This window comes from Malus sylvestris, chromosome 1 (genome assembly GCF_916048215.2).
Source record: "Malus sylvestris chromosome 1, drMalSylv7.2, whole genome shotgun sequence".
NCBI classification, from domain to species: Eukaryota; Viridiplantae; Streptophyta; class Magnoliopsida; order Rosales; family Rosaceae; genus Malus; species Malus sylvestris.
Window position 1 is genome coordinate 1,768,078 of NC_062260.1, and position 23,592 is coordinate 1,791,669.

Genomic DNA, 23,592 nt, shown 5'->3' on the forward strand with positions numbered 1-23,592 from the left:
TCTATTTATTTACGTACTTATCCTCACTAGTGACCGAAGCAACCAAGCGAAGGTCACAAAACCTGACACTTTCTGTTGTACCAAAGTCTTCGCTGATTTTGTGCATCAACAAATTCCAACCCTCTAGATTGTGCCACGTGGCACAACGGTAACATTTCAGAATTTTTTACTTTTTTTTTTCAATTTATAAAGGCGAATAATGTGGACCGTTGATCTCAAATCCAATGGTTGAAATTAATAAAGGTTTAATTTTTTTTTTTTACCATTTGAAATCCAATGGTCCATAAAATGTAGTTGTTGAAATCCAACGGATGTGGAGAAGCCACGTGGCCTCCCCAACGGTAACATTTCAGAAAAGCGCCGCGAGCCCCACGTCTGAAAACATGTTGGACGACGCGCCACCACGGACGCTTGAAGCGCATGTGCCTGACGCAAAAAAAGATAAACGTGGCTGACATCGCCTTGACGTCAGCCTTGCGTCATTTGGCCATCGGGCTCTCGGTCTAGCTATTCATGTCGGGCCTCTCCCTCAAGCACAATCACCAACGTGGGCTAGACTTCGTTGCTAGGGCAATGTGGCGCTGTTCGAGCACTTGTCCATCGGGCTCCAACGTATGCTGGAGCTACTCTTGGTGATGTAACCCACTTGTGCGAGTGGGATGAGGGAAGTGAAGTTGAGTTGCCGAAGCCTAGAAGTTCGCACGGCCCACGCATTAAGCAACCTCAGCATTTTGCTGGCCCACCCATGTGTGTCAGCCATCATCTCGCCTCGTGACACGAGCCCAACGACTCATTTTCTGATCTGATGGTCACAATTCAAATGGACCATTGGTTATCCAACGGTCCACATTTAATTTATTCAATTAATGGTTTTATATTTATAATTTTTTTTGAATCTAATGGTTGAGATCTAATATGATCAAATCTAATGGTAAAAAAAAGATCTAATGGTCCAAAATTAAATCCAACAGCTAAATTAATTAAAAAAATATTGTTTCATAGCATTTCATGAGTTTTGTGGTGTCGGTTTAGTAATTTTTCAATATTTATCGGAATTTAGATATTTTTAGGTTAAAATGTTCATAAAATTAAATTAGGATAGTCTACATAATTTTTTTTTTATTTTTTGAAAAAACCTACTTCAACAAAAAAAATTAGCCTAAATTCATTCTTTAATAATCTCGGGTCAAGAATTTAACCTAGAATGGTTGGAGCAAAAAAACTGCTTATAGGTTAAAACTTAAATTTTATGTGTTAAATTTTTAGGTTTTAACTCAAAGGGTTGGAAATAGTCTAATAAAATTGGATTTACAAAAAAAATAAAAATAAAAAAGAGTATAAAGTTAGGAGGCAGAAAGGCTTTGCCCACAAAATTAAATCAAAACAATATGAGGGCATGTAAAGCACCACCCATTCCCCATCTTCTCCCGACCTCTTCTTCCTCAACTCAACCAGCAAACGTAAAATGGCCATTGCTGAGCAGGCGCTTGGTTCTCTTGTCACTTCCTTTGGCTACTTTTCTGCTCCCAAGTAAAGCTAGCTGTAGTGACACCAACAGTAGCAATGTAAATTCAACAACCCCTTCTGGTTCCACTTCTTCTGCTCTCACAAGCTTCAACCCGATAAGCGCTGCTGAGAGAGACGCAAGCGATGCAATTTCTCGAAGAATATCGGATGCCTTGGAGTTGTTGGAGAAAGGGAGGGAACTGCAGGCTCTGGGTGACTTTGACCAAGCTCTTGTCTGTTTTACTCAGGTACTCAATCACTCACTTTACCACTACTACGTTTTGCCTGTTGCCTGTTTCCTGAGTTTTGTCTTTATATATTGGTAATGGTGGACATTTGGATTTGGGGTTATTTCTTTCCCAAGGAAACGTGGGCATTATATTTCTTTTAAGCTATGGTGGACTTGAAACTCCGGTACGGACATGACTCACCTGATTGAATGAACCAAATAAACCGTTAACTTGATTGAATGAAGCCAATGGTGGACTTGAAACTCCGGTACGGACATGACTCACCTGTTAAAGCTATGTGGAATTATTGAATTTTTTATGTATATTTCATGTGTAAATCATTTACAAGTTGGAACATATATAGAGAAAGGAACGGAGGACACAGCCTCCAATCAGTTCCCAATCAACTCCCTAATTTACTCCTTGGAAGACAACTAACTATTTTACAATAACTAGGAAACAGGATCCCTTAATTGTAGGCTAAAGTAAACAATCTCTTGAATAAAGTACCTAGCCCTAGCCAAGAGTTATACAATGGATATAACAGCTAGCTCCAAAAAGGTATGACTGTGATTGATTTCCAGCATTCCAGCCGAGAGTAGCTTCTTCCAATAGCCTCCAACCTTACAATCTTCCAACTGGAATTGATTTGGTCTCGTGCATGCTTCTCTTCTCTTGTTTTGGCGTATGAGTGTATGCCTGTGTGCATTTGTGTGTGGATGTGGTTATTGGAAATGCAACAGAGTGGTGCACTAGAGAGAGTGGGGCTGGATTGTATGACAAGGTTTTCTTAATTAATTTTTATGTCCGAATAAATCGAAGCTTTCAAAAACTAGTCAATTATTTCCTTGAATGCGTGTATGGCCGGAACTGGATAGGATACAGCTCCTGCCATGCCATGGTGTTTTTGTTATTACATAGCATGTAAGAAACATATTTCTCATATTTTAAATTGATCTTCCCTTGGGTTCCATGGAATGTGCTTAGCTACGATGGACCTCACCGACAAAAAAAAAAAAAGGAGAAGAGAGACAGCTGTTCCAGCTTTAGATAAGCTGCACAACGGATGGATTAAGTAGTTCACCTGTTTTTGTGTTCTATTTTATAATCTTCCGCTGCCTACAAATTAGAGAAATTAGGAGTGTTGGGTCAGTTAACTCTCAGAATTATATGGTTTTGCTGTGTGTCTAATAATCATTATTGCTCTGCCTTTTTGAATCCTCTCGACAATTTGAAATGTGCATATCTTGTGTTTCAGTAATAACCAACTACTTTATGTCATTGTCATCATCATGAATCATGATGGTTTGGTTCCTTGTTTAAAAGTCGCATCGTCTTTGGTGCTTTTGTGCATTGTTTCAGTTCTCTAATCAAGGAACATCTTTGCACCTAGCCATTACTATACTCGGAGAGACAGACGGGTAGAAGAAACGAGTTTCACAGTTAACATCGTCTTTATCTCATTTCAGGTGATTGAGAAGTACAATGACTTTGCCTTTTCAGACTATGCAAGAGTAGGCAGATCCTTGGTTTTGTATGAGGTTGGCAACAGAGAAGATGCAGTTGCAGAGATGGAGGATGTTTCCATATCTTTGAAGGGATATCCAGGTACCTACTTGAGTAGATATTACGTTCCTTGCCTAAGCTAATCCCGACAAAATTCTCTCAATTTCTAACGAATTCATTTTTGTTGTTTGGTTTTTCTACAGAAGTGCATGCAGCTCTAGCAGCAGCCTTGTATGTCGACAAACACGCCCCCCTGCTTGCAGAAAATCAGTTCACAATTGCAACGCTTCTTGATCCTCACTATACGGACCTCTCATACGTCAAAGAAACGAAGCATTGGCCTCCAAGTTTGGTTAGTTCATTGCAGCACTTCATCACACTTTCCTAGTAGAATTATGTTTTATGTAATTCTGTTACGAACTACTCAACAGTCACGGCGATGTTTGGTATCTATTGGTCACCTGCAAATTGCAAATACTTACGCTAAGAAATATTATCATTGTAACTTACGATACGGTTTCCTGTGATAAACCAAGTGAAAACAAATGAATCTTTCTTATACAAAGGCTTCTCGTTTTCGTTTGGCTACCAGTCCTAACTCTTTGGCTGCGGGCTTCTAACATCGTCTGTATCTTAGCGATTGAACACACAGTTCGTTCCTTTTTCTTTGTATTTTCTACTTTATTCATAATTTTGACGCTAGATTATGTATCAATTATTGCTGAACATCATTATTAGTCAGTGTACAGAGTGCAAACGTTTGTAAGTGCAATTGTAAAACATTGTTATTTTGTCATGCTAAAACGAAAGGGTATGTGAAGACTTGAAAGCCTCCTTTTCGTAATTCGAAAGACCAAAAGTAAACAAGTGTGTATACGGGTGTTGGAAGACTATAAATTAAGTAGAGGAACGTTTATACCTCTTGTGTGGAAGTTTGGATCTCGACACGATCATACGAACATGAACCAAGGTGTATCTAGAACCTCGAAGATCGTTGAGTTGGCTACGATATGTCGAGCTACCCCTTTAGTTTTCTCCTCTTGTGGAGATCACCCTAGAGACCTAACTAGAATATTGTGAACCTTGAAAATGCTTGTATTTTCTTTTGTGTTTCTTCCTCAAAGCTTTATTATATAGTGGTTGGGAAGAGGGAACAGTGACTAAAACACCCATAAAAATCCCGAGTATGCTCCAATCTAAATATCTCTTGATTTTTCTCTAACTATCACAAAAGATAATTAAGAGATTTATATCAATCCATCGCCCTAATTTGGGTGGGTGGATCACTATTTGATTTATTTATTACATAAATCCTACATCTCTCACTCATCCACTTACGGTGTGGCATAATCTCAATCAACCCACATACTTCACAGCCATTCTAGTTTATCTCCTCGTACAGGAAGTGGAATGCGCGACCTTGCGAGAAAAGAACGTACATATCCACTAGAACGGTTATTAAGCTATCACCAAACTAACAAGAGTGCATCACTCGGAAGTCTATCACTTTATACCTCATACTGTTTGTCATACACCATACCTGACATTCTTTATCCCTCGTTATGAAATAAAAAGCAATGTCATGTTTCACAAGCATCATGTATCCATGTCTTATGTTAAATAACAAATATCAAAAGACACTGCACAACGAATGAACCACATGACATGGTGTTGTCTTCAAACTGTCTTCCTAAATTCTCACGTCAGCCTAATTTGGTTTAACTATTGCCTAGACACGCCTCTTGGAACAATAGCTAACTTGACTGCTTTAGATAAACATGCTAAAGTAGTGATCATAAAACCTCATCTTTCTGACATAGACTATAGTCCAAAAGGGCATAAGGGTGGAATCATATAGATCCCTTGTTGTTCACACAATGATTGAAGTAGTGATCAATTCATCACTTTCACTATCCATTCGTAATAGCACATACAATATAATTTGTATGCTATGGTGTATCCTCAATTCAATGTGTGTGTCACATGTCCATTGAGCATACACCGTACGGGTTTTAGTCTATTTACTACACAAGTGCCTAACTTGAGCATTCTATCCTAGTCGCCCTGTTGGCGCCCATCTAGATACTCACATCCGGCTTTACAAGCTTAACCATGAATTTCAAAATAAATTTCATGTTTGACCTCTATTAGGTCTCAGCTTAGACATTTTTAAAGTGACATACATACATATATCTAGTGTATATAGGTACGTGCAAATACAAGTCTCACACTCAAATGCATCGAGGACACATATTTCTCATCCTGCTCACTACCACAGTGTCAGGGCGAATTGTTCGTGTAAAGAACAAATTCTAGCTTGTTGACACTTGTAAAGATGTGTAAACAATCATTCCAAAAGGAAATATGAAATGAAAACTTCAATGCTTTATTCAATCAATAATAATGTTATATAAAGAAAAGCACATTAAACCCTACGTAAACCCATATTCTTTACACGAGTCAAAAAACATTTTCTAATTATGCGTTTAGTCATGGGATCAGCAAGCATGCTTGTCGAGATATGTTTCAACATTACTACTTCACCCATGGTAACCTTGTTCCTAAGGAAATGGTATCGTGCATCTATGTGCTTAGATTTTGCATTATACTTGGGATCTTTAGTGTATGCTAAGGCCGAGGTATTATTACAGTAGACAAATACAACTTCATGGGAATGTGATGTAATACCCATGTGTCGTAAGCACCTCCGAAGTCAAATAGCTACTTGAATAGCTGATCTAAGGGTAACATATTCTGACTCCCTCATTGGTAGAGCAACACAAGTTTGTTTCTTGCTACTTGAGGAAACTATTCCACTTCCAAGAATAAAGCATAACTTGAGGTGGACTTGCGTTCATCTCCATCACTTGCCTAGTCCTTATCACTCTATCCTTTTATCTTGTAATCACATCCTTGATAACATAGAGCTAAGTCTTTTGTTCCTTGTAGGTCTCTCACAGTACTCTTGACAACTTGCCAGTGAGCTTGTCCGGACGCATGCAAAGCATTGCGTACATCAAACTTCCTACCACAGAGGCATATGGTATGTTTGTCATTTGTTCTTTCTCTTTCTTGATCTCAGGACACTGTTCTAAGGATGATTTTGCACTCTTTCCATATGAGTGTCTATGGGGTTTAGAGTTTTTCATCTTTAACCGTTCAAGTACCTTCTTGACGTAAGTCTTTTGAGACAAACTTAGAAGTTTCCTTGAATGACCTTTGGTGATCTTAACTCCAAGCACATAATGTGCTTCTCCCATATCCCTCATCTCAAAATGGGATGACAACCACACTTTTGTGATTTGTATGGAGGTCTTGTCATTTCTCGTTATGAGGATGTCGTCAACATACAGAGAAAGTATAATATTTTTCTCAAATTTCTTAAGATACACACAATGGTCTTCCTTGATCATCTCAAAACCAAATGAAGTGATTGAATTATGGAATCTAATGTTTCACTGTTGATAGGAGCATATTTATGCGACTTTGTTATCTTATTTCTTTGCATTTTCTTAGTTAATTTCCATTTATTATCGTAATTTAAGTTATTTTCATATTATTGTAGGTCTAATTTGGAAAGATGACAATAAATGGCTAAACAGAGCAATTTGGAGCAGTTTTGGACTTGGATTGGATAGCATGCGTGGGAGCACTTGGGATGAACGTTTTTGGTGGTCAAATGAGGCTAGGAATGTACTACAATCTGGAAGAAATAGGATTGAGGCTTGGAAGACAAGGAATCAGAAATTAAAGGGAAACCTTATCCAATCTTATCTTATCCAACCTTATCCTTAACAAACCTTATCTTATCCTATCCTAATCCTACTTTACCTTATCTCCAACTGCAAGGGGGATTCCTTATCACATTAAACCACTTCCTATTTGATTTAAGGGGTTCTAAAACAATGCAAATAACCAATTCCTTTTCCTCCACAAATTGTGTCGTGCCCCCTGCCTATAAATACTACTTATTTTTCAGGGGGGGAGAGGAGAAAAATATAGAGAGTGCCGCAAGTTTCTGGGGGGAAAGAGTGATTTGTGCTTGCAAGGAAGGATAGGAGGAGGAGTGCCATGCACCTGGATCTAAGGATTGTGCCGAATCTGCCATTGGAGTGCTGGGGAATTCGAGAGTTCTTTCTATCCTTATTTTAGTTTCGATGTTTATTTTAAATTGCTTTTCAACTATAACGAACATGTGTAACTAAATTTCTTTTTAGCTAGAGGGAATTCGAAGCCATGAACATATGTTTTATATGAATTGATTACATCCAGTTATTGTTTCATAAAACATGAATGTGATTTACTTATCTGTTTTATTAAGAACTTGTTCTTGTGTGTTGATTAAAGGTGCACTCTTAGTTTGCATGTAGGGATTTGATGCTAGAATATAAAGGAATTTCACCTAATCATTATGAACTTATATTTATAAGTAGTAAAAGTCGCTAGTCATGATTGTGTTAAGTAAATTCTTGGCAGGAGTATCATGTAGTTCATAGTTACGAATGCGTTGTCAATACTTATGATTTTCACAGAACTTAATGACCTTTGATATGTGTCTCTATCATGATTTTCATAGTTAAGGAACTTGAGAAGGATAATTTGGTTGCGTTGCTAAGTCCAATTTAATGAACTTAGGATAATCTGAGAGTTAATGAGTGCTATTCACAATTAATTTGGGGCATTATCATTCATGGTTTATAGAAAGAATAATTGGAAATCAATTTGTATGCATATGTTTCATGTGTGGAGAAGAATCCTCTTGCTAGCTTTTCACCCATATTCCTTTTACAACTCAATTTAATTGCTGCTATTTACTTTTGTTTCTTAAAATTCATCAAAAACCCCCTCAGTTCTTATTTTGTGTTAGTATAGTTTAGTTTTCAGTTTTTAAGTTTAATTTGTGTTGATTAACATCCCTCCTAATCCCCGGCCTAGAACGATCCCTACTTGCTCATACTACAATTGTCTAAATCATAGGGTTTAATTTGTGTGCTAGTTTTTACCACATCAAATTTTGACGCCGTTGCCGGGGATTAGAAAAATTGCTAATCTTCCCTTTATTTCTGTTGATGCACAAAATCAGTGAGGACTTTGGTACAACAGAAAGTGTCAGGTTTTGTGACCTTCGCTTGGTTGCTTCGGTCACTAGTGAGGATAAATATGTAAATGAATAGAGACAGAGAAGCAAACACAAGATATACGTGGTTCACCCAGATTGGCTACGTCCACGGAGTAGAGAAGTTCTCATTAATTATGAAGGGTTTACACAAATACATAGGTTCAAGCTCTCATTTTGTGAGTTCTAGTGAATAGTTTAGTACAAAATGACATTAGAGATTATTGTGGGAGAATGATCCCTATTTATAGAAGAGAGTTTCTAGTTTTGTTTTGACACGTGTCGTGTTGTGATTGGCTTCTGATGTTAACACGTGTCGCGCTGTGATTGGCTTCTGATGTCGACACGTGTCGCATTATGATTGGCCTCCTGGTTGAAGGGAAGCTCTTCTGGGTCATTGACGGTATAACGTTGACCCGTGCTCAGTAGTTTCAGGATTGGTCAAGTATGGTACAAACAGTGCTCCCTTAAGTTCCCGAGTGAGGGAAGCTCTTCGGTTGGGGACTTGCAAGATCCAAGCCATTGAGTAATCACGAAACTTCTAAGTACCGAAGTGTGGTATCATTTTCACTTACCTTATCTGTCTCATATGTAGATGTGGCATCTTCCCTGGAAGTACTTTTCCTCCATCCAGGGGTGATATCTTTAACCGATGAAGATGCACAAGGTAATGTATCAATTTCACTTGAAGCTTACTTGTAGTTTCGGGCTTGGTCAAGTGCGATACAAACCCTATAGTAGGAGTCCCCCAAGTCGCCGAGTTAGGAGATTTGTCGAAGGAGGTAACAGACAAGGTAAGCAATCAGACTTCCAAGCAAGCAACCTGGATCGGAGGTTCGACTTCGGCTTCCTGTTGATTGTTCTCCTTCTCCTTGTGTCGTAAATAGCACCAAGGATAAGGAGAAGCAAATGGAGAAGAGATGATATGAAATACTTTTGCTTTTGAAGAAGTAACTTTCCACAGGCTTATTCTTGAACTAGGCTGGATTTGATTCAGGGTGGTGGACACTTGATCTTGAATCGGGCTTGTGATATCTTCAAGGACCGTTGGTGGCTTGATCTTTAAGGATTTGATTCAAGAGTGGTAAATCGGCACGTGCAGTTCACGACACCTTAGTGAGTCGACTCAAGAATTTGAGGGTCAAAACAAGCCCATCAAATCTAGAGTATGATCAACCCTGATGATATGGGATACTCTTCCTGTTGACATAATAGTGAATGTGGTATGGAAAGGTGTCGTGCTGTAGTGATCTGTTTCAGCTCATCGTTGAACCTTCTGCTTCAATCTTTTGCATGGCAGAAGTGGTGTGTAACCTTTGCATTTAAATGGTCATTCAGAATATTCCTTCATATTGACTCATCTATGCTTGGCAGCTTCAGTGTAAAGAGCCAATATCTGATCAACTGTCATGAGGTATTTGCCGGAGGAATTCATGACCTTGACAACAGTTGAGGATGAGTACTCGAGAGCAATGCTAAGTAAGCAACCAGGCAAAGGTCCTAGGCAGTCAGTTCCAGATTGGAGGTTTGATTTCAGGTTCCGATTGACTGCTCTCTTTCTCATTGTCTTGCAGGTGTGGACAAGGACAAAGACAAGAACAGGGAGAAAGCATGATATGGGATACTCTTGCTTTCAACCCTGATGATATGAGATACTCTTGTTCTTGGTGTGGCTTATTTGCTGAGGTATTATCGGGGGGAAATAAAGCTGAGTATTTCGAGAGGTTATGTTGAGGGTGCCTTCTCGAATGCAAGAAAGGGTTGAGCATTTTTGCAGGTTTGCCTGTCCGTGGAGGAAGGAGGTCGACATATATAGGAATTTCCCAATAGCAAGTAGTACTGCTATTCCTTTACCCTTCTTGGTCACAGCAATGTAGTGGGAGCTGCTAGCTTCACGTGTTTTAACTTTGTTAGAGCACTTTGAAAAAGTGGTATGTGGTATCTGGAAAGCTGATGCTGCGTGTGAAGATTACAGACAAGCTTTATCTAAAGAAATCTGGTTTTCGAAGTTCTGAGAGCTGTGCCTCTTCGGTTTTCGAACAAGCAATCCCGTCGGGGATCTGGCTCTCGAGATTCGGAAAGCGGTGCCACTTCGGCTTTTAAGAAAGTAATTATGTTGGGAGTCTTTTCTCGAATGTGAGTAAAGGTTGGACGTTCTTTCCAGTCTGTCTTGCCACGGAACACGGAGGTCGACACACATAGGGACTTTCCAGTTGTCAAGCAGTGGTGCTGTTCCTTTACCCTTGTGGGTAATAGTAGGGTAGCTGGAACTTCGAAATTTTCGTGCCTAAACTTTGTCAGAGATCTTTGGCAAAGTTATATATGGTACCTGAGGAATTGATGTTGTGTGTAGAGAGTGGTGATTGAACAGTAAGATTCACATGCTTTCTACTTCACCAGACATTTTCGACAGATTGCCCGTAATTTCCGCAAAGCTGAGTGTGCATGTGACAGGTGCTGACGAGGTTGAAAAAGCAGGTGCCTCTTCGATTTCTGAGATCGGCCTTCGTGGTCTCTGAGCAGCCCAGCTTTTGAGAAAGCAAACGCCTCTTCGATTTCTGAAGCTTCGTCGAGTGCAGATTTTTATAGAGGCTGGCATTAAGTTCCACAGCACACTTGAATCTCCACCAGTAGAAGCTCCCTTCTTGCACTTCTAAGATCTTGATTTGTCTGACCTCTTATCTCTTCAACACCTTTGAAAATGTATGGCCCCTCCGACCATCGTTTTGACTTGAACCTTGGAGAAGAGGCAGCCACGCCTTCTCCAGACAACGTATGACGCCCATCTTTCATATCCCCTATTGGTCCTCTTACCGTTGGGGATTCTGTGATGAAGAATGATATGACCGCTGCGGTGGTGGCCAGGAACATTCTCACTCCCAAAGATAACAGACTACTTTCCAAACGGTCTGATGAGTTGGCTGTTAAGGATTCTCTGGCTCTTAGTGTTCAGTGTGCAGGTTCTGTGTCTAATATGGCCCAACGCCTATTTGCTAGAACCCGCCAAGTTGAATCATTGGCTGTTGAAGTGATAAGTCTCAAACAGGAGATTAGAGCGCTCAAGCATGAGAATAAACAGTTGCACAGGCTCGCGCATGACTATGCTACAAACATGAAAATGAAGCTTGACCAGATGCAGGAATCTGCTGGTCAGGCTTTACTTGATCATCAAAGGTTTGTGGGTTTGTTCCAAAGGCATTTATTACCTTCGTCTTCTGGGGCTGTACCGTATAATGAAGCTCCAAATGATCAACCTCCAATGCCTCCTCCTTCTGGGGTTCTGTCCAGTACTGAGGCTCCGGATAACCACCTTCCGGTGCTTTCTCCTTTTGGGCCTCTACCGACTGCTGAGACTTCCCCTAAGCAACCTTTGTGAAGGCTCCCTCTTGTTTGTTTATTTTGACTCATGTATATGTACATATTTGTAGCTTATTGAAAATATTAATAAATAAGTTTTGCTTCATTTCAACGTATTGTGTTAAATACACCAAAGCCTTCTCAGAAAGTTCTCTGAATTTTTTCGTTTGTTGAAACTTGTATTGTTGAAGCTTTGTGAGTGAAGCATGTAGTTTGAGGTAGTGTTCCCTTAATTTCCCGAGTGAGGAAAACTTTTCGGTTGGAGACTTGAAAAAATCCAAGTCACTGAGTGGTTGTGAGACTTCCGAGTATCAAGGTGCAGTAGCATATGGTGGGAGTCCCCCAAGTCTTCAGGCGAGGAGAGTTGCCGAATGAGGTGTCTTGCTTGTTACTAATTTGTCAAAGTAACGAAGCCTTGTTTTGATGTCACACCTTCATATATGCCTTATCTAAAAATATTTCCAACTTTTGTGTGTTTGATGCTGCATGTTGCTGACTAGACAAGATCAAGTGCAATTAGTAGCTTTTCTCTCTTTTTGATGAGCACCCTGTGTCCTACCCAGCTCCCTTTTCTGTGTTATTCTTCTTTTTCATCTTTTCTTTGGTGTATGGGAGCTTGCCCTTGTTGCTGTTTACTTTTTTTTTGGTGGAATTGCTTTTCGTTTCCACTAATCAGCCTGAGTTGCTGCAATATAACACCATTCTCTATAGCTCAGATCGCAAAGTCATCTTCATAAAAGTTGTTCCTTATCTTATGATCTACAACATATCCAAATTTGAGATCCATCGGAGTAGTACAACTCCAGACATTCAGGTATTATGAGTAACTGTTCATCAATTTTCTGTTAACCCGTCAGACTTGTTGTGAGTTTTGAAACTCCATTGTCTCTTGTTCAGCTCAACATACTTTCTTCATCGAAGTTGTTCCTCACCTTGTGAACTACAACATATCCAAATTTGAGATCGATCGGAGTAGTAAAAATCCAGAAATTCAGGTATGATGAGTAACTGTTCATCAATTTTCTGTTAACCCGTCAGACTTGTTGTGAGCTTCGAAACTCCATTTTCTCTTGTTCATCGCAACATACTTTCTTCATTGAAGTTGTTCCTCACCTTGTGAAATACAACATATCCAAATTATAGATCCATTGGAGCAGTACAAAACCAGAAATTCAGGTATGATGAGTAACTGTTCATCATTTTTCTGTCAACCTGTCAGACTTGTTGTGAGCTTCGAAACTCCATTTTCTCTTGTTCAGATCAACATACTTTCTTCATAGAAGTTGTTCCGCATCATCTTTTCCATAGCATATAAAAAATTCAGAACAAACTAACGGTTGAATATTTCCAGATCTTCGAAACACTACGGCAGTTTTGAAGCCTGCAGAAATCTGACCGTCATGTTTGGAGCTTCAACACTCTAACTTCCGTCGCTCAAATAAAAACATTTCCTTCGTGAAAGTTGTTCATCTGCTCAAGAACTATAAGATGTCCAAAATTCAGCTCTACTGAGGAAGAGCAGGAGTTGCAGAAATTTGATAGATAGAAAGAGGCGGAAGAGGGAGAGGGAGAAAAAGGATGCTTGGGTTGGATTTTAGTCTGGGGGATTCATGTTTTTGTAGCACCTTCCTTACTGGTGAATTGCTTGTACTTTTGTCCATTGTTAAACTTGGGACTTTGGTTTGTTGTTTGATTTATTATAATATGTTTGGAAACATATACATAATTGCCTGTTTGTTTATGACAGGGATGTTGTGGGTGTAGAACAAAACAAATGTTTGCGTTGACCCGTGTTTTTGTACAGGTTCAAGGGAATCTTGGGTTTATGAACAAAATTTGTTTATTTGCCACAAGGTTTTGTGTTTGGAAAATAGTTTAATCGGTAAGGGTTATTGACTATAGATTTTTGTTTGGGTATATAGCGTGACTAGTTGAAGCTATTTTTAGGACACAAAACTTGAATTAGCTTTGCACTATCTTGATGAAGAGTGTGTGAATCTTTTATATGTTTTGGTGTTGAAATTTTGTATTGTAGGTGAAGCATTAAGGTTGAAGCTTGATAGGTGAAGCTTTGGTGTTGAAGCGTTATAGGTGAAGCTTTGGTGTTGAAGCTTTATAGGTGAAGCTTTGGTGTTGAAGGGTTGAAGCTTTATAGGTGAAGCTTTGGTGGTGAAGCTTTATAGGTAAAGCTTTGGTGTTGAAGGGTTGAAGCTTTATAGGTGAAGCTTTGGGGCTGAAGCTTTATAGGTGAAGCTTTTGTTGGCACCATAAATTGATTTTGCTTCACACTATCTTGATGAAGATAGTGCGAAACTTTTGAGATTGATATTTGTCCTCCATTGATGAAGCTTTTGTTGGCACCATAAATTGATTGTGCTTCGCACTATCTTGATGAAGACAGTGCGAAGTTTTTTGAGATTGGTAGTTGAATCCCATTGATGAAGCTGCTGTGTTCCCCCTTCCCCCTTTTTTTTTTGTTTTTCGGATCCTTTTTTATTTATTTATTTATTTTTTTGGATCCTTTTTTTTTTTTTTTTTTGTGAAGGGGGGAACTGAAACATTTGAAATTTGAAACTCCCTAGTGTTAGAAGTTTGAAGATTTTCCATGTGGGGCTTTCTCATGGTTTGAATTTGAAATTTGAATGTCAATAGCCATGTTGAACTATATATAAGAAGGATAAGTTTCCATTATTTACCTTACCTTCATTTGCTCATCTTGTAGTGATTTTTGAAGACATAGTGCTCTTTACTTAAGAGGGATTCTGGCATTGCTTTGCTACATCATCTTCAGGTTGGTAGTCTTCTCCACTAGATCGAATGTTTTCATTCTTGTTGAATTGTTTGCGTGTTCATGTATTTTGTTAAGAACATAATGAACTGGTTGAGCTTTTCTTCATGCCCTATGAGCTTCCTTATGTTTTGATCCTTCATGTAGTGATAGAGTTTGTTTCTGTTTGTTATAGATGTCGGAGTCTGGAAGTCTTAGTGATGAGGGCTCCCCTAGCTCTAGCTCTAGGTTTGAGCCTGCAATGTCAGGGTCTTCATGGCCTTTGTTAGAGTCTGGTACGAAAGAAACGTTGGATGAGCCTCACAATTGTCAAACCTTAGCCAATATTGGTTCTTCCTCCATGCTAGTGGGTGAGGGGGTTCTTTGTGACGTCATACCCATATTTCGTTCTGATCCTCACAATTGTCAAACCTTAGCCAATATTGGTTCTTCCTCCATGCTAGTGGGTGAGGGGGTTGTTTGTGACGCCATACCCATATTTCGCTCTGAGTTCACAGCGGACCATTTAGAAAATAACTTGTTAGATAGCGAAAAGCAGCTTGAGGCCCTAAGGCGATCATGTAGTATCCCCCGTAGTGTAGGAATACGTTTGGTGCGTTGTGAAGAATTGCCTTCTGAGTCGCTCAAAGGTCATGTTATGTTCTATACCCAGACATTAGTGACCTTGGGGGTAAATTTACCTTTGCATCCGTGGTTGCAACGGATGCTGTCTTTTATTGGTTATGCACCTGGGAAACTTAACCCTGGTTTCTGGGATACCTTGATCGGGTTTTATATTATTTGGATGGAGTGTGGATTAGGTGAGCCTTCCTTCCATCAGTGGCGCTACTGTTATAAGATGCGCCCGGTGAAAGCATGTACTGGTTATGCCGAATGTGCATGTCGGAGCGAGAGAAAGCGTGTTGTCTTTGATTAGAGAAAGGCATACTGCACATGGAAGAAACGTTGGTGCTTTCTTTATAATGATTGGGAGCATGCTAAGGGTGTCACACCTGAGCGACGTGTTTCTACTCACTTCCAGACTGTAGGTTGTAATGTATCCATTTTCTCATTATTTGCTATTGTTGTGATTTTCTCTTGCTTCTAAGATTTTTCTTTATGCAGTGACACGAGGCACCATCAAACTCTCCGGACAGGAGCTAGTTGATGTAGAGAAAGTGCTAAGGGTGCCCAAAGAAGATAGACACTTGGGTAAGCTACGACCCTTGTTTCGAAAGTACGGTTTCCAGCCCTTAGTTTCCGAGTGCCAGAGACGAGCGAGTAAGTTGTATCCTTCACTTGATCCTTGTTCTTCCCTCCTTTTTATATATATATATATATATATATATATATATATATAGATATATAATGTGGTATTCCTTACTTTGATTTTCCTTGTTCAGTGGAGAAGGTGGGCAAGAAAGTGGAGACCAGCACCAAGAAAAGGAGAGTGCCCATCTTAGTTCCTTCAGAAGACATCCTGTTTCACAAGGAAGCTCATAAGCACCGAGTGAGACCAATCATTAAAACTAAGTCTCGAGAAGAAGTCCTCAAGGTTGCTGCCTCGAAGAAAGCTGAAGCTGAGGCCATTGGATATGCTGCTGCCATAGTTGCCGGGGAAGATAGGCGATTGCTGCCTCATCTTCCTACTATCAATCCTATCTTTCCTCCAGTTAGGGAGCACATTGGGCAGAAAGGTGATCCTAGTTCTAGCAGCGAGGGTAAAGATAAGGAAGAGATTGGCAGTGTCCCTTGGAAGGATTTGGGTATATCAACAATTGCCTGGCAGGGCGTCGATTCACTTTCGATGAACTCGGAGAGCCCTTAGCTAAAGATGAATCGGATTGCGACCGGATGTTGAAGCTGTCTTCATATGTGAGTGTTACTTTGTCATTTTCTTGTTTTCTCCTCTTTATTAGCATTATTTTGGTAGCGATGATCGTCTTCTCATGCAGGTCATGGCTGAGTATCACGACAGACTGCGAGAAGCTGAGCGGTGCAAGGTGAAATTAAAAGAGAATAAGCAGCTTGTGAATGATGCCAGGAAGACGAGCAAAGCTTTGGCTGAGGCCATCCAAGTCAAGGATCAACATTTTGAGAGTTTGAAGAGGCGGAATGGTGAGAACTTAAGACTCAAGGTACAGTTGGAGGCGACTAAGAAACAGTTGGAGACAACTATGGTCGAGGTTTCCAAGGTTAAAGGGGAGTTGGATAGTGCCTTGGTTGAGGTTTCTGAGCTGAAGAGTAGTATCCCGACTGAGAAGGAAGCTGTTGTGAAGGAGTTCTTGGGTTCCCAGGCCTTTCTCCATGTCCTTAGACATCACTGTACCCGGGAAGTTCACTTTGAAAAAAAAGAAGTGGATGGCTGTCTTTGATCGTTATGATGATGGAAGCGTTCTTCGAAAATACCGTGAAGAAATAGATGAGCATCATCGAAAAGGTGAAACCTTTGACCTTGCAGTTTATTCTAGCAGTGCAGATGAGTTTGGCGATGAGGCCAGTGCTGATGAGCAGAGTCATCAGGGTGATGATGAGTTTGGAGATGTAGAAAATGGCGGTAGGACTCAAAGTGATATGATCAGGGGTTCAACCTCAGATGAGGATGACTAGAAGTGCTTTCACTTTCTGCATGTACTCTACCTGCACTAGTTTGTTGTTTGTATGGCACGTGCCATGTTATAAGCCTGCGAGTTTTTTTTTGTTTTGCATGTTTATGAGTGTTTGCATTATCAAGCAAGTGTTTGTATTATCAAGCTTCAAGTGTTTGCATTATCAAGCTTCAAGTGCTTGCCCTATCATTGATGAATGTTTGGCTATGTTTGCATAGATCCTTTGTATAGTCTTGTTGACACATACTTAGATTTTATTTTGTATTGGAAACATTTGCATTGAAGCTTGAACACTTGAGTGTTTCATTGCTCAGAATGTAAAAGAGTTTAGGGCCGAGTTGGCTAAATCACCTCTTTATTGAATTCATACCAAATGGTCTTTGTTACATAGGATGTCGAACGGCTGTAGCTTAACACTTGTACAATGTGAGTCTATTTGTAATAGTAGTTCAAGTGGTCAGCATTCCATGGATGGCCAAGGGTCTTGTTGTCGGAGCTTCTGAGCTTGTAGGAGCCAGGGCGGCTGATGCCGACGACCTCGAACGGTCCGTCCCAGTTAGGACTGAGTGTTCCTTCACTCGGGACTCTATCACAGAGTAATCTTTTCTTCAGTACCCAATCTCCCACTTTGAAAGAGCGAGGTTTGACCCTTGAGTCGTAGTAGTTGGAGATGCGCTGCTTGTAGGCGACATTCCTCAGGTGAGCCTGATTTCTGTGTTCCTCGACTAGATCCAGGTTGAGGGTGAGTTGTTTGTCGTTCTCACTCTGCATGTAGTTCTGGATTCGGTATGTTGCTTGCTCAAGCTCAACCGGGACAACTGTTTCTGTACCAAAAGCAAGTGAGAATGGAGTTTCTCCTGTGGAAGTCCGATATGAAGTGCGGTATGTGAAGGGAAATTTATGAGATTTCAAGTGGGATTTCTAGTGACTAGCATGCATATACAATTCAAGATTTATATACGAAAGCAACGGAAGCATGTTATCAAATAATATCAAAGCTCTAGTCATGCAAATCCCCTTCAAGATGCATAGGTTTATGTAAGATGCATAAAAAACAAATTCATATAAAAGAACAAAGTTTAGGAGTAGTTTTATACCTCTTGATCTAGATCTTAGACCAAGGATGGACCACCTCCAAGACCTTTGCTCCTTGAACTCCTTGAGCCTAGCCTCCTTCCTTGCCTCCTCCACTTTGTTTAGAATGAGTGCTCCTAGGATCTCTTCAAGTTTCCAAAATTGAAAACTTCTAAAGATCCTCACCCACTAGTGTAGTGAGAAGGATGAAGGAATAACCAAAAGGGTGAGAAAATGATTAGCTAAATCACCCTTATGGTGGCCGGCCTTGTGTGAGTTTTGAGAGAGAGAGATGGTTTCTTCTTTTTGTGAAAAACAACACACAAAACTGAAAAAGAAAATTATGAGTTTTCACATATAGGGATTTCTAAATGACTATCATGCATATACAAAATAAATTTTAATATACGAAAGCAGCGGAAGCATTTATAACAAATTATCAAAGCTATAGTCATGCAAATCCCCTTCAAGGTTCATAGGTTTATATATAATGCATCAAAACAATTTATAGAGAAGAACAAAGTGAAGGTTTAGTCTTATACCTCTTGATCTAGACTTGAGACCAAGGATGGACCACCTCCAAGCCCTTTGTTCCTTGAACTCCTTGAGCCTAGCTTCCCTCCTTGCCTCCTCCACTTTGATAGTATGAGTGCTCCTAGGTTCTCTTCAAGTTTCCAAAGTAGGAAACCTCTAAAGATCCTCACCCACTAGTGTAGTGAGAAGGATGAAGGAATAACCAAAAGGGTGAAAGATGTGTTAGTAAAAACACCCCTAAGGTGGCCGGCCTTTGTAGTGTTAGAGAGCTATTTTTCTTTTGCCTCTTTGTTGTTTTAACACTTCAAAAATCCTAATGAACAATATCTCTATAAAGTTTCTTATATAGACAAAAAGAAACCTAGTCAACCACTTGACTAAATATCTCTCCCTTTCCACTTAAAGTGGCCGGCCTCTTGTGTTGGATTTGGGCTTTGGGCTTTTATATATTTCAAGTCATCCAATGCTTGAATAAAAGCCCAATGGGTTTAGGCCCAATGGGCCCAATTAAACCCAAACGTTTCTTTAAGCCTAAAACGATCTTTATCGCTTTTATGATTTCTTTAGACTTTCTAAATTAATCACAACACTTAATTAATCCAATTAATTATTTCCATCATCCATTAGTTACTCACTACAATAGTGTATTGGTGAACAATCTTTTAGGTTCTAATTAGCAAGGTAGTGAGGTGATTGGCATCAATCCAATTGATTATATTTAATTCAATCACTTAGTGAATTAAAAACTTCATTTTAATTCACCTTTCTTCTTTGACGACTACATTTAATCATCTAGAAGAACTCACAAGCTATGAGTGACATCTAACCATATGTCATAGCTACCCAAGCTAATGTAGAAGTTTATTCGGAGAACCTATTCAGTTGGAATTACAATGTAATTCGATCCTTCTCTAAAACAATACTCTCAATCACATCGTTAGGGTATGGATATGTTATGTCAAACCCATAATGTGATTATTCCTTCTTATATGATTCAATTGAGTCGTATAGGAACGCTTTCCTTTATTACGCTCGATACTTCGGCTGAAGATTCCCGAATCATATCTTACAGTAGTCTTCCTCTCTTATCGAGGATTAGAGATTCCTTGTTGCGCATACACTTGCCTTCATGACTAAGTGGCTTAACCCCAACTATGCCGTTGACATTCTGATAGAGTGACTTTTGACATAATCAAAGATCAAGTACTTAACCACAAGACAACGACGATGCCTCAGGTCAAAGGACTACTTACATTATTCCAACCATTAGAGTTATTTGCTTGACATGTGAGTAGACCTCCATGCAAGTACTCTCGTTCGATTGTGTTCAGTGAACTCATTCCCTTAATGAGCACCTACATACTTGTCTTAGTGTCACAACACGAATGGGATGAGACTTTCCATCCTTCCAATTGAAGGGGACACAGTATGTACCGGTCTACGCATTGTCAGTATCCCTCCGACAATCCAATGACCAGGAACCTTTTTGGACATTTGGTTATGTGAAGAAGGTCTCTATAGTCTAACATCATTAGATTACTTCTTCAATCGATCCATTGTCCATGGATACACTATTTAGGACATATATCGTTTATTGAAATAGTCCTAATTAGTATCTTTGCCATTTGATGTATAAGAGTCATCCATACATCGATTCAATTGTCCTGAAAGGTTTCTTCCAAAGATTGACTTTCATGGCATATTTCCAACAATCTCCCACTTGCACTAAAGTCAATCACTAGTGTATCTTATACATCTTGTTGAGAGAGTTTATGCTCGTAGGTTAACTTGGTTATGTATTAATCCCTTTTATTATTCAAAAGGGATTTACTTATCAAATGTTTCCAAAACATTTGATGATGTCTCTTTATTGTGTTCGAATACTTTGATGAGACCTTGATTCCATGGCTTGAGCTATCGCCCCATTACATCGTAGTATCCTACTAACGACCTTATGGTTTGGATTCAATCATTGGTTCTATAAGAACCCCTTCCATTCAAAACACCTTTTGAAGCAATTTCTAAAACTATATATCGACATATATTTCGTTTGTATACTTTATACAAACTTTGCTCCAACCTTGAGACCATTGTAGTACAATACTAACAATTCATTCATATGATTAGTACTTCATCCATTTTGAAGTTCCATTTGTTAAAATGGCTTATTTTTCACTTTGGTTAACAACCTAAGTGAATGCACGCTTCCAGAGTCCCACTCTGATGTTTCTTTCTTAAAGGCAATAATACTCTATCAGTTGCTTTGGTTCTGATCCTGGGATATAGTAATATCTTAAAGTGACAAACTCAGTGGTTTCTTCACCTTTGGATATCTACTTCACAAGTCAATACATGTGTCCCTTTTGTGATTTTATGACACATTCATTATAAGGGTTATGAAAGTGATTTCCTATCACATAGGAAAATGCTTTCTTAAATCTACAACATTTGAGATTTAATTCCCATATAACATTATTGAGATAGCCTTGCTATATCAATAAGTCCAATTTCAAGTCTATACTTTAAAATTGACCGTGTCATGTTTTGTCATTTCTCAAGTAACATCCATGTTTTATCAAGTCTATCAAATAGACTTTATTCACATCTTGTTGCTCAAATTATGACATCACTCCCACTGGCCTTGTTGTAACTTAGCATTTATTCAAAAATAACAATTATATTTTTCTTGATTTGAATGCATATTGCTCCCACTAATTTAAATGAATCATACACAAAAGAATTCCTTCTCAAGTAATTCCATTTGATATGTGTGACTTGTTTCATTAAGTCTATTCATTTAAATTATATGGTGTCATACACCATACTTCAAGTTTTAGTCATACTAAGACCTTTTAATGTAGTCATATAAGAATTATCCAAGTCTTTAGTGAAGCATGGCTCCTTCTAAGGATAAAGAAACTCAACCATTCCTTCTAGGTGGTTGATATAATTCTTTATCAAAACTACATAGAGCAATATTGTTACATGAGATGTTGAATTTGGTTTGTCTTGTTGTTAAACCATATGTTGTGACTCATTTTGAAACTTTTTCCCTTTTGTTTCATATACTTGTCCATATGCTTGATTATTTAGCTTGTCCTCATAAAAGAGAATTATGGACAACTCCCAACATATAACCATTTTATGCTAGGTTGACGAAACCAACATTCAAAGACTATTCTTTAGAATGTCACACAACATGGAATTTTAACGTTTGAAGAGCTTGAGTCTTTTAACAATTAAAATTGCAAACTCTTAATAATAGTCAAGTACTATTATTCTTTAGACAACTATAAACCAATCACATTCAAGTTTATATCCATTTTCACACCTCCCACTATTTCTCATGACTTTAATGAGAAATCACTTCATACATTCAAAATGTATAAGAGTCATCCATACATCGATTCAATTGTCCTGAAAGGTTTCTTCCAAAGATTGACTTTCAGGGCATATTTCCAACAAAAACCCCTAATAAACTTTTTCACTATAAAGTTCCTTTTATAACACAAAGAAACCTAGCCAACAACTTGACTTCCTATCTCTCCTTTTCACTCTATATGGCCGGCCCCCTTAGTGTTGTTTGGGCTTTTATTTATGTCAAGTCATCCAATGCTTGAATAGAAGCCCAATGGGTTTAGGCCCAATGGACCCAATTAAACCCGAACGTTTCTTTAAGCCCAAAACGATCTTATATCGCTTTTATGATTTCTTTAGACTTTCTAATTAATCACAACACTTAATTAATCCAATTAATTATTTCCATCATCCATTAGTTACTCACTACAAGAGTGTATTGGTGAACAATCGTTTTAGGTTCTAATTAGCAAGGCAGTGAGGTGATTGGCACCAATCCAATTGATTATATTTAATCCAATCACTTAGTGAATTAAAACTTACTTTTAATTCACCTTCTTCTTTGATGACTACATTTAATCATCTAGAAGAACTCACAAGCCATGAGTGACATCTAACCATATATCATGGCTACCCAAGCTAATGTAGAAGTTGTTCGGAGAACCTATTCAGTTGGAATTACAATGCAATTCGATTCTTCTCTAAAACAATACTCTCAATCACATCACTAGGGTATGGATATAATATGTCAAACCCCTAATGTGATTATTCCATGTTATATGATTCAATTGAGTCGTATAGGAACGCTTTCCTTTATTACGCTCGATACTTCGGCCGAAGATTCCTGAATCATATCTTAGAGTATTCATCCTCTCAAAACGAGGATTAGAGATTCCTTGTTGAACATTCACTTGCCTTCATGACATAGTGGCTTAACCCCGACTATGTCGTGGACACCCGCGGATGGAGTGACTTTGACATAATCAAAGATCAAGTACTTAACCACAAGACAACGATGATGCCTCAGGTCAAAGGACTACTTACACTATTCCAACCATTAGAGTTACTTGCTTGACATGTGAGTAGACCTCCATGCAAGTACTCTCGTTCGATTGTGTTCAGTGAACTCATTCCCTTAATGAGCACCTACATACTTGTCTTAGTGTCACTACACGAATAGGATGAGACTTTCCATCCTTCTAATTGAAGCAGACATAGTATGTGTCGGTCTATGCATTGTCAGTATCCCTCCGACAATCTTATGACCAGGAACCTTTTTGGACATGATGGTTATGTGAAGAAGGTCTCTGTAGTCTAACATCATTAGATTACTTCTTCCATCAATCCATTGTCCATGGATTCACTATTTATGACATATATCGTTTATAGAGATAGTCCTAATTAGTATCTTTGCCATTTGATGTATAAGAATCATCCATACATCCATTCATTGTCCTGAAAGGTTTCTTCCAAAGATTGACTTTCAGGGCATATCTCCAACAGTATGACCAAAGAACTTGGGGTACGAATTCTAGC

The 23,592-nt window shown here is 38.9% G+C and overlaps 1 protein-coding gene and 1 pseudogene across 1 annotated transcript; both read left to right on the top strand.

The window, feature by feature from the left end:
* The first annotated feature begins 1,356 nt into the window (after positions 1-1,356).
* Positions 1,357-3,807, top strand: LOC126617847 (uncharacterized). The gene is made up of 3 exons (XM_050285937.1): positions 1,357-1,754; positions 3,206-3,344; positions 3,446-3,807. Exons 1-3 carry the CDS (start codon positions 1,389-1,391, stop codon positions 3,628-3,630), a joined length of 690 nt encoding a protein of 229 aa, XP_050141894.1. The 5' UTR covers positions 1,357-1,388; the 3' UTR covers positions 3,631-3,807.
* Positions 3,808-15,140: 11,333 nt separating this feature from the next.
* On the top strand, positions 15,141-16,310 carry LOC126629059 (uncharacterized; annotated as a pseudogene).
* Positions 16,311-23,592: the final 7,282 nt, after the last annotated feature.

Excerpts from the sequence above, each read along its gene's own strand:
- LOC126617847 (XM_050285937.1), top strand. The coding sequence starts at position 1,389 with ATGAGGGCATGTAAAGCACCACCCATTCCCCATCTTCTCCCGACCTCT. Across the intron at positions 1,755-3,205 it reads CTCTTGTCTGTTTTACTCAG|GTGATTGAGAAGTACAATGA; the intron begins GTACTCAATCAC and ends ATCTCATTTCAG. Across the intron at positions 3,345-3,445 it reads ATCTTTGAAGGGATATCCAG|AAGTGCATGCAGCTCTAGCA; the intron begins GTACCTACTTGA and ends GTTTTTCTACAG.